This window comes from Xyrauchen texanus, chromosome 7 (genome assembly GCF_025860055.1).
Source record: "Xyrauchen texanus isolate HMW12.3.18 chromosome 7, RBS_HiC_50CHRs, whole genome shotgun sequence".
NCBI classification, from domain to species: Eukaryota; Metazoa; Chordata; class Actinopteri; order Cypriniformes; family Catostomidae; genus Xyrauchen; species Xyrauchen texanus.
This window is the reverse complement of record NC_068282.1, coordinates 25,381,731-25,393,836: the sequence shown is the minus strand read 5'-3', so window position 1 is coordinate 25,393,836 and position 12,106 is coordinate 25,381,731. Positions and strand designations below refer to the sequence as shown.

The following is a 12,106-nucleotide window of genomic DNA, read 5'->3' as shown; positions in this document are numbered from 1 at the left end:
ATGGTTGTTTACATGCAAGCAGGTGATTCTCGGTACCCTCGTGGCCTTAAGAAACAAATCGTCCAAACGATCATTTAAAAATTCGGAATATTTGCAGATTTATCGGCCTTGCTGATATATTGGTCGACCACTAGTTTCTACAGTATACAGTCGTTGTTTTGATCATGGTTTTCAAAGATGAGGGCATGTAGACCTTATTTGTAGTGGCATATTACATTCTTGATAGAAATGAAACAAGGCTGAGAGGGAAAGAAATACAGTCTGGACAATGTCATGCCCTGTGTAAAACAAGATTTTTGTCCTCTGAAATTTTTGGGAAAGATTTTTTTTTATGTTTTATCAGCTGAATGATCAACACCTGTTTAAACAACAGTACAACCCACTGAACAGACTGTACTTCTATCCCTCACAGCCTCGTTTTCCTTCCCATCAAAAATACTAAATGGTGCTACTCTATATAAAGTCTATAGTCACAGCTAAAGGGCATTGTTTGGCACGATGTGCAACTGAGTACCTTATTGCTTAATTAGAACACTTGCTCATGCACTTTGCAGCTTTTTGTCATAGTGTAACATTTGATCCTAAACAATAAAGGATTAGTTGCAGACTACAGGGTTTTAGGTATGGATTACATAGCTTATGCTCATCTTAGAAGTTTCCATTTTATCTGAGTAGCAATCTCAATAAAACATTGATTGGGTGTTAGATTTTCATCCACTCTGCACATTTAATGATTAAATCCTTGCTTCTGAATGCACACTGAAATCCTTCATGAAGTACTTTTGAATCAACTAACTGCATTGTCTGTGTTCTGGTATATTTAAGCAATATAACACGAGCAATAGTGTGATATGGCCTTACATCAGCACTGCTGTGATTCGGCCGCAGGCCGAGTGTCGTAGGTAATCACAGCAGTGCTGATTTAGGGCCATATAGCACAGTGATATTTTAACAGTTCAATGAACAAGTAAATTTTTAAAAATTAGGAAAAACTGAGTATGGTCATAAAAACGCATTTGTGCATGGAACTACATTCTTACCCGACAGATCAGAATCTGCCGTTGCTGGTTCAAACCAAATGATGCATCCTAGCCAGTGCAGAAGAGTCATTCACTATTGAAACCGCAATCTTCTCAGCCATTTTGAACAGTACTTTCTCTCAATGTAGAAACTCCAGTAAGAAGTGCCTTGAGTTCTGTAATCAGTCTGTTGTGTCTCTCAGCTGTGATGAGCCGTAATGTTGAAGTTGTTCGTTTAAAGGGGTTTAAAGCTATTTTCTATCTTTATTAGTGTAGTAGTACTACAAACGATCACTTTGCGCTGTTGTATGTAAACACTGTCTGATGCGGATAAGAGACACGTATACAGTAGCTCTTAACACATGCACTGCTCTTACACTTTAGTTTAGAACATCACAAACACAAGCGGAGTGATACGCACAGTGAAGTATCCGAGTGCTGATTGTGTGAGACCATCAGCGCTCATGGGACATCTCTCTTCCAATCAGATTTGAGGACCGGAACTAACTGTTGTATATATACAGTATATACTGTTTATATGTAATAACACTACATATGTGTAAAGAAAGACAGCTACACATGTCTTTTATGTCTCCTGTGATACTAACTGTAGATTTTGCTGAGCCTCTGGCAGTTCCCACTTATATGGAACCAGACCTACCCAGCCCCAGCCTTCCTGCTATTAGTCCACTACTTGACAACCAGCCTCCAGAAGAGAGCATCTCCATCCTTACTTCCATGGGCTTTCCCAGAAATCACACTATCAAGGCTCTCAAAGCCACAGTGAGTGCCCTGCCAGCAATCATTTCCTATTCACTTTATGAAAAATGCTTCACATTGCTATTTGCTTCAAATTTGTTGAGGTTAATAATTTTTAAAGCACATTTACTAAATTTTAGAGTTAGGAAGGTACACTGTAAAAAAAATCCTGTTGTTTTTACAGAAAAAAAAAAACTGGCAGCTGTGGTTGCCAGAATAATTATGTAAAAAAATACATTAAAAATGTACAGAACAACCTGTACATTTTACAGTTTAAAATTGTTTTAATTTAAATGACCATGCTGGCACTGTTAAAAAAGAAGGTTTTTTTTTGTTTTAAATTTACAGTAAAAAAAAAGTCATAAACTTGATATTAAACTTCTGCAACTGTAAAAATCAGCTTTTTACTTTATAAGGTATTGTTAATCAACGTACAAATTACAGAAGAGCACATGATGACATGTCGTTCACCAATAGTGGCTCTTATGGAGCATTGACCAATAAACATGTAGAGACAGTGCTCAGTGTCACCCAAACAATAAATCCCATCAGGATAACACATGTGAAATTAAAATAATGCTGTAAACATTAACTAAACTACATTAAATATAAAACAGAACACCCCAATGTACGTAACTGATATTAAAAATAAGAAGAAACATAACTATTCCCATAAAATATAATGAACCATGATGGGTCATGCAGGTAATTGTGAGAATGCCTAATTATTGTCTTTTACTGTTATTTTAACAATAATCTACTGTAAAAAGTGCATGTATGCTCTTGTTAAACATAATATACATTTTTACCATTAATTAAACAGGAAAATCATACTTTTTACATCTAAAAAATTGTATTTTTACAAATTTTATTGTAAAAACTACTGTATTGTCTTTAAACATATATTAAACATTTTTACTGTATATTTTACAGTTAATACTCATTAATCAATTAACTTTTTTTTTCTTTTACCATTAAAATTACAGAACTTTTATTTACAGTGTATGCTTTATTATTGTGCTCCTGTTACTCAGACTCAAAACAAGTTCCAACATATCAGGGTGAGTTCAGCCACTGGGTGCTCATTGGGCAAGCATGTAAGAGTAAAGAGGCCATTTCTTCTGCTGCACTACTTGGCTGACCTTCACATTGTCTTAACAGGGTTTTGAAAATTCATACATGTTTACAGTTGTAGAAAGTGTAATTTGCGTAGATTTTGATCTTCAGAGGTCTTGATGAGTTTGTTAAATGATTCTGGCCTGTCTTTATTGTTTAATTCACTTGGCAAGCAAATAATGCTCATTGAAAATTAATTTATGGTTTTATGATTTTTTTTAGGTTTTATATTATTTCCTCTGTTTAAATATACTGAATATATACTGAAATGATGTACACTACCAGTCAATGGTTTGGACAAACTTGGCTGAATTTATGTCTCCCATAATCCTAAAAACCTTGAATTTGTTTTGTAGACAAATATAAATTGTGCCTACATATGAATTTCTTAACAAAAAAATTGTTATGTATTGGAAGGAAGTTCAAGAGCTGGATCTAGGTGCGGCAAAACTGTATTTAATAAGATAAACAAAGTACAGATTAACGGGGGTAAACACGGAAACAAAAGAAACATCCACAATGGGGAAAAAAACACAGGATCAGAGAAAACATGAACATGGGTCAAAAACACATACAACAACAGACAACCAATGATACAAACAACAGGGCTTTAAATACACAAAGGATAATGACTAAATAACACACAGGTGAGGACAATGAAGGACAGCTGGCAGAGATGGGAGCAGGGAATTGTGGGAAGTGTAGTCCGGGAACAGATGACATGGGAGAAACACAGGGCAGACAACAGTGAATCGTGAAAAAAAAAATATATATATATATATATTTGTGGCAGGACGGAGGGCGGGGCCAGGTCGTGATCGTACACACCCGGTCCCGCCCTCCGCCTGCCACAATATTATTATAATTTATTTCAATTACTAACCCAAAAATTAAACTTCTGTCATCATTTACTCACCACCATGGCTTTCTTTTTTATGTAGAACACAAAAGGAGATCTTAGGCAGAATGTTCTGTCTCAGTCACCATTCAATTACATTGAAAGGAAAAAGATGCAATATATGTGAATGCTGACTGAAGCTATTAGTCGAAAACATTCTGCCTAACATCTTCTTTTGTGTTCCATGGAAGAAAGAGTGTCATACATGTTTGGAACAACATAAGGATGAGTAAATTATGACATCAGTTAATTTTTTGGGTGAACTATCCCTTTAATGGAGTACCTGGACCAGATACTGAAGGAAAATCGGTGAAAATAATGTATGGTCACTACATAATTTTCATACCATTTGTGTTTTTTCATAATTTTGACTTTTATTATTCCAAATGTGGAAAATAGTAATAATAATGAATGAGTGGGTGTACTCTAACCATTGACTAGTAGGGTACCTATGAACTTTTACAACTTCTATTTGCATTCTAACCTTTCAGGTCTTATAAATTAATTAATGTGTTACCAGAATTCCACTCATATTCCTTCATATAGAGTGGGACCTGCCTCTTCATTAATACTACTCTTATCCTTTGTGTTGTAGACCACATGGTAGTGTTTTTTTATGCGTGTGTATAAATAACCCCTTAAGCAGCCAATAATAGCACTGTAACAAGTGGACTTCTTCAACCTACGTGGCTCACATTTGGCTAGGAAAAGATGAGGGCGTCAGGCCACATTTGCTTTCAGTGCTGGCATTTGCAATGAATCACTGAGCTATTTCAGATTAGTGCCTATTTCTAAACGGGCCTTTAGACCACAGCAGAATTACCTCATTTAAAGCAAGGACTTTCTACTGGTCTGAGCCATTTTTAAATGGCTCTTTGCCTGAGGACATAGTTTTGATTTTCATTGTTTTCTTGTAAAGTTAAAACTTGCCATTTTATTTTAGATTAGGCTTTTAGACTGCAAAATGTGATTCTGTACTAAGAGCTCCACTGCCTGAGTGGTAATTTTAAGTATTTTGTCTTTTGGCCTGATTACAATGAAAACACAATTATAATAGTAATCAGTTTTGTACTCCTTGCTTGTCTAACTACAGAAAAACAACTTGGAGCGAGCTCTTGACTGGATATTTACCCACCCAGAGTGTGAGGATGAGAGTGAGGCTATGTCAGACACGGCAGACACAGAGCCAAATGATAACAGCTTCTCAAACGCCAATGCCTACACTGACTCCTCACTGTCTCCAGATCAGGACCTGTCCAGTCCCCACGTCAGAGATGGACCTGGGCGTAAGTGCTCACTAAATATTGAACTGAACAAACAGGGGTCAACACATATTGAAAATTATGCAATTTACACGTTGTTGATTTGTTTTTCACCCCAGATGTTGTTTCCCCCCTTTCTTTCTCAAATTGAAGGGTATGAGCTGTTTGCCTTCATCAGCCATATGGGAGCATCTACAATGTCGGGTCATTATGTCTGTCATATCAAAAAAGAGGGAAGGTATGCAGATTGTAATATGTGTTATTTCTTGACACATTTTCATTTTGTGGATATGCTTGAGCCAGTGGCATAACTTGGATCTTATAGGCCCCATTGCAAAGCACCTTTATCGCCTTTGGTGGGGCCATATAGATAGGGGGGTCCCCCTCAGTCGTTTCATAACCTGCAGACATTTACAAGTTCGGCCATCACAAGCCACCTTTCATCCTTGCCCCAGTACATCTGCACATCCTGCATTGCCAGTAGTTATGCAACTGGATTCAACACAATCATCCACAATCACAGACTGATTGCAGAGAACACCAAAATAAAAATCGTTCTGCACTTGTCTACAACAAATTGTCATGAAGTATTGGAAAAACAAATGTAATTGGACATTCAGTGGCCTAAAAAACAATTTAGACATTTAAGTCACACTATAAAAATAAATTTATAATATCCTAATGTGACCCTGCGTCCACATGAGTCGATGTTATATTTTGGCTTCACTACTGGCAACGCATAATTTTAATGAATTTAAACCGACTGAATTCTGTTCACTCTACAACACTCTAGACTGTCATTTAAGGGTAATTTTTTTGGCGCACCGAGTCATGTCACAAAACAACATGACGTAGATTTCCGTGAAGCACTTCTACGGGCACACAGCCAATAATAGTGTCTCTGGTAAGAAACCTCTTTAAATCTTTTCATTGAAACCTGTTTATGTGTAAAGATTAACATATATAGTCTCTGTTGTGAATGAGAAGCGAGGGCAGACGAGGAGATGCGGATCCAAGTGCAGTTCAACTTTATTAAAGAAACAAACAAGGCAGGTACACGGAAAACACGGGAACAAAGGAAAAACCCTCAATGGGGAAATATTAGACAAGGGACAAAAGTGAAAACTACGGAATACAAAAGTGACAAAAATGGTAAACAAAGGGGTAACAGTGAGAACAAGACGAGGTAACCCTAACAGAGCCCCCCCTCAAGGATCGGATTCCAGACGATCAACAGTAACATGACATAAAACAAAAAAAACAAAAAATGTCCATTGACTGGGGGCACAAAGGGCAGGCAGGAAGTCCAAGGGGGCACAGAGGGCAGGCAGGAAGTCCAAGGGGGCAACGAGGGGCAGACAGGCAGTCCAAGGGGGCAACGAGGGGCAATGAGACGGTCCACGAGGGCCAATTAGGCAGTCCCTGGGGGCACAAAGGGACAGGTTTGGGGGACCAGGGAGGTATCGACCGGGCAGGGACAGGTTTAGATGGCCCGGGGGCTGGGCATAAGGCAAGGGCCGGCTCAGGGGGCCTAGGAGGAGGCCACAGGACAGAGGCCGGTTTAGGTGGACTAGGAGATGGCCATGGGGCAAGGACCGGTTCAGGAGGTCTGGGAGCTGGCCACAGGGCAAGGATAAGTTCAGGAGGTTTGGGACCTGGCCGTAGGGCAAGGACAGGTGCAGGAGGTCTGGGAGCTGACCTCAGGGCAAGGACAGGCTCAGGTGGCCTGGGAGCTGACCACGTGATGTGGGTAGGCTTGGAGGACCTGGGTGGTGGCCGCAGGATAGGGGCCGGCGGAGCCAAGGAGGGTTACCACTGTGGGAGGAGTGGCAGGGTTCTCCTCGATGACGCCCACAGTGAACGGTGAAGCGCAGACCAGCAGAGTCTCTTCAATGAACTCGAGGAGCGTCCAGCCGCGCGTCGACGGTGGTAACCGCTCCTGGAGCGCACAATTCAGGTTGGCCTGAAAAAACACCACCAGGTCGGATTCAGGGAATTCGGTGGCACTCGCAATCGCGAGGAAATCGCGGATTTGGTCCTCTACCGGACGGTTTCCCTGCCTAAGGCTGAGCAGACGGCAGCTTGCTCGCAAAACCGCTGGATCCATTGTTTTGGTCTATCGTTCTGTTGTGAATGAGCAGCGAGGGCAGACGAGGAGATGCGGATCCAAGTGCAGTTCAGCTTTATTAAAGAAACAAACAAGGCAGGTACACGGAAAACACGGGAACACAGGAAAAACCCTCAATGGGGAAATAAACACAAGACTGAGAAAACGGGCAGGGAACACATACCAGGCTAACAACATTCAACGATAGACACCGACTGAACAAACAGACAGGGTTTAAATACACGGACATGGGAAGACAGGAACCAATGAAAAAACAGAACTCAAACAAGATAACAAGGGGATAAACAGAAACCAGTGGCAAATTAACGAGGGCAGGTGAAAACAATGAATGAGAACACGAACGCTAACAGGGAGACTGTGGATCTAGACAAGGGACAAAAGTGAAAACTACGGAATACAAAAGTGACAAAAATGGTAAACAAAGGGGTAACAGTGAGAACAAGATGAGGTAACCCTAACAGTCTCGTTTGATATGCCGCTTTAAAAAATTCATTCATTTTTTACATGTCAGCATGCTGATAAACACGATGTCAACATACAGTACATGGATTTTTTTTAATTATTCCCTCAAAAGTTGAAAAAACATATTAGTTATTTTAAATAATTTTCAACATTAACACATATTTAGCTTAATTTTAATTATAATTTTTGTTATCACTGAACAATATGGCCTTATTCATTAACATTAGTAAATGCATTCCTATACTGTTTATCCATTGTACACTGCACACTGGATGTTAAGTCATTCACTAAATAGGGAGCATCCTATAGCTCTCTGTGAAGCCAAGTGCATTCATTCCTAAAATCTCAAAAGTTCAGTTTCAGGCTGCAGATAATTTTTGGACCACTCAACATGTTTGGCAGACATAGGACAATGATAATCAGTACATAGTCTCAGAATTTACAATGTATACATTTATTGTAATATTGCAGATATTGGTTGATGCTGTCCATTACTTTAAATCAGAAGTAAATATGCAAAAACAAAACGCGGTGGCGTAGTAACACCTCAATCTGGGTGGCGGAGGACGAATCTCAGCTGCCTCCGCATCTGAGGAAGTCAAACCTCGCATCTTATCACGTGGCTCGTTGAGCGTGTTACCACAGACACATAGTGTGTGTGGAGGCCCATGCCGATTAAATTTTTTTTTTGCTTGCTTATTAGGTTCTACTAGTCACAAATCAAAAAGGAAAATGCACACAACAGTCACGCTCATGTCTCAGAAGGTTAAATAACAAAATATGTAATACATAAACCAAGAGACATTTATTTAAATGTAAAATAGCACAAACACAATTTTTAAACCAAAAAATTTCACTAAAGAAGTGAGTTGGGTTTCAAATTAGAAAACAGTAGATATACTATACTGTTCAGAATGAACACAAAACGTTTTGTACACTTACTGGTTGTCAAACTTTGTGGAAAATATCCATAGATAATTTGATAAACTACAGCAGGTTACTCTGCTAGAACACCCATGTGAACTTCATGCATCCACTAAAATTCACCTTGAGACCAGTTGCTTGAATGTAGTTTTAAAAAGTGCTCAGAAGAGTAAAGTTACTCTAGTAAAAGCTCTAGTGACATTTGTTTCCTGATTCCACTTAGTTTGATATTTTTTATCTAATGCAATTACATTCAGAAATGTTTAAGTGTCCAAAAGGGTCCAAATACTTTTTGTGGCCAGCCACTTTACATTTCTTCCAACTCAAACTTTTTTTTTTATTTCCCTAGATGGCTGATTTACAATGACCACAAAGTGTGTTTGTCAGAGAGGCCTCCTAAAGACTTGGGCTACATGTACTTTTACCGGCGCCTGTCAAGCTGCTAGATCTGGATCTTCAAAATATTATGCACTGCCGTTAGACCAGAGAGTTATGGGACTCCACTGACACTGCTGGAAACTACGGGAGCATGTACATCTGTGAGGAGGAGAGAGGAACTCTCAGTCCCTGCCAATACCTGCACAGACCCTCACACCACATGAACAGTCAAGCAGGGAAACAAATTATTTCTGTCTGTCTATGTTGTGAGTGTTTGTTCGTTTTGTGTCTGCTTTAAAGGTATAGTGGGGTGCGTGCAATTTTAGGTATGCAGATTATTTTCCTTCTATATTATTATTTTATTTAAAAAATGTTCTCCCCTTTTTCTCCCCAATTTCGAATACCCAATACACTCTAAGTCCTCGTGGTGGCGTAGTGACTCAATCCAGGTGGTGGAGAATGAATCTCTGTTGCCTCCACGTCTGAGACCATCAATTTGCACATTTTATCACATGGCTCGTTGAGCGCGTTGCTGCGGAGACATAGCGCGTGTGGAGGCTTCACGTTATTCTCTGCGGCATCCATGCAACCGGGATATACCCTCCCTAGCAAATGGGACAATTTAGTTGCTAAGGAGACCTGGCTGGAATTACTCAGTATGCCCTGGGATTCGAACTCCAGGGGTGGTAATTTTCCTAATATATTCTCAATTTATTTGTTACATTTCTCTTTTTATACTTTGAGCTCCTGTGCCAGTATTTTTCAAGAAGACATATTTCTTTTGCAACTATAATGTGTGCCTGGATTCAAAAGTGTTATTTCTGCCATCCCAGTTGAAAGCTGAATGTACATCAGTTTATTTTATGTCCTTTGGGTTACCCAGTTGTTTTACCCAGTACTGAAACAACTTATAAATCTATTAGAATGGATTTCAGATAGATCTGCCACGAAGTGGCTTAAGGGTGCTATTGATTCATGGCATAATGTGATTTTCTCACAGAAATTTTACATGCATATGTTTTTGAGTCATGGCTATAAAGAAAGAAGTCATGCGCAGTGAGAAATGGTTTCTATGTTTTTTGCTGGCCAGTGTATAAATATTGGACTGTGATCCTTGTTAGATAGGTCTTACATGTTGCTGTTTGATATGTGCTGCAGTAGATAGATACTACTAGCATTAGGGATTGATCTTTCAGGTTTGATCTCCCCAGGAGCAGAAGTTGGTCTAGTTAACATACCTTTAGGCAGAAGAACTCTGATGTAACTTGCAACTTAAACTTGGAAAAAGTCCAATCTGTTGTTGCAATTTTATGATTGGAATAGCTTAAAGGATATTTCTTTTGAACACTTATCATTTTCATCTTTTTGGTTCATGTGGACATGCCCTTTAGGTCTGTGACGGCTTTTAGTCAGTTTGTGAATGCTGATCTGAAAATGCAACGATATCACATTTTCTTGAAATGTTCAAGTGCTTTGATGATATCCTCAGCAGTTTAAAAACTGGGATCAGTTTGATGTAGTTTGTGATCTCAGTCTTATAGAATGTAGTACTGTTTTTATCTGGTACCTAAGTAATATGCAAGGACAAAAATAACTGAATTATATGCAGTGTTATACAAAGAACTATTTCTGATAAATGGATATATTCTTTCTGGAACTCATTATTACCAAATTCTCCTCAAGCTTTATGACATATCTGACAAACTTGGCTCTGCCCACATCAAACCTCACACTTACCCATTTGTTATTACCAAACAAAACACTAATGTATACTTGGCAGGTACTCTTTAAAGTGTTATATTATTACGTAAGGCTCAGTCTGATATTTAGCAGCACTGAATTTATGTTAAATATTCATTGTTTTATTACCTCTCTCAGGCTGAGGTGGGGCCTGTGAATCTCAATTTTGTTCAACTGAATATTGCACATACTGCTGTAAACTGCACCCTGTCCTTTTTCTTTTAATTTTGTGCACTTTCTGTTAAGTTGGGAGTTCAGGTGTCTTCATAGGGCCTTTTCCACTTGCATTTATTGTCCATTTATCTTTCAGTTTTTTCATTTGCTTATCCATACAAGGCTTCTTAAAGGGTTCCCTCTTGCTCTTGTTCTCTCCCATTTTTTCTCTCACTTGATTGAATGAATTTTTGTACCCATCTCCCTATTCTGTCTCTCCTGTCTTTATATTGTGTGTGAAAGTGAATACATTTACCACATCTTTCTCAAACATGCCTTGATATTATCAATATGTGCACTAAAACTCAGAAGTTAGTCAGTTGACATTTTGCAATATATTATTGATCTTTAGTGGGTTCTGTTTTTCATGGAACTGAAGGTCAAGTGGTACATTTTTATTTTTAAGCTCTTTTTTGCAAAAAAAGAAAAAAAAAAGAAAATAAAAAGTTTCTACAATTCTGTAGTTACTATACAAACTTGCCAACTTCTTTGTTATAAGTTGTTTTTAATGGATTTTCCTATCCATACATTATATTTTTTGGAACACACAATCATGGCTAATGTGGGATTCCTCATTCTAAAATCTGTTCAATTGTACTTTTGACTCATAATGTTTGTATAGTTCAATAAAGTCACAATTGTTAATGTGTGCCACTGTTATGTTTGGTAACATTTGAATAGAGACAAATTGAAAACAGAATACTTTTTCATTTCCTTCAGAGTCCCTTTAAAAATTTAGAAAAACAAACAGGCATATAAAGTCTATTACAATATTTTATTTCAAAAGATAACTTTTTTCACATGTTTAAATATTGAGCCAGAGTTAATAAAGCCTTTGGCAAACATTCAGAAAATTTGCATGTATAAAATCAGAAACACAGTTCTGATTGATGCATAACATATAACTGGCTGTTACTTGAGTCTCAGATTCATGGTGTGAATTATGAAGGCTTTAGTAAATCTGGCTATTGCAAGAGTGGTAATATAAGTGAATAAAAAGAATTTCTTGTTCAGATTACCCACTGCAATGTAAAACTGCTTGTTATTTCTATATTTTATGGTTATATGCTATTCTACCAATCAGTATTTATTTTGAATTGCAAAATAATTTGATAACAGAGATATATATGTCATAGAAATGAAGGGTATAGATTAAAATAGGCATTTCAAGTCCATGCATATAAATAAATCTATAGCATTCAAAAAT

General features: G+C 38.1%; 1 protein-coding gene across 2 annotated transcripts in view; it reads left to right on the top strand.

The window, feature by feature from the left end:
* The window catches only part of usp13 (ubiquitin specific peptidase 13), a 42,909-nt gene extending 31,364 nt beyond the window's left edge, over positions 1-11,545 (top strand). For both annotated transcript variants that reach the window (XM_052130791.1, XM_052130790.1), the window contains exons 18-21: positions 1,633-1,802; positions 4,886-5,078; positions 5,208-5,292; positions 8,918-11,545. In XM_052130791.1, the coding sequence (XP_051986751.1) occupies positions 1,633-1,802; positions 4,886-5,078; positions 5,208-5,292; positions 8,918-9,014 (545 nt within the window). In that variant the 3' untranslated portion in view covers positions 9,015-11,545. The remainder of the gene's footprint in view (positions 1-1,632; positions 1,803-4,885; positions 5,079-5,207; positions 5,293-8,917) is intronic.
* Positions 11,546-12,106: the final 561 nt, after the last annotated feature.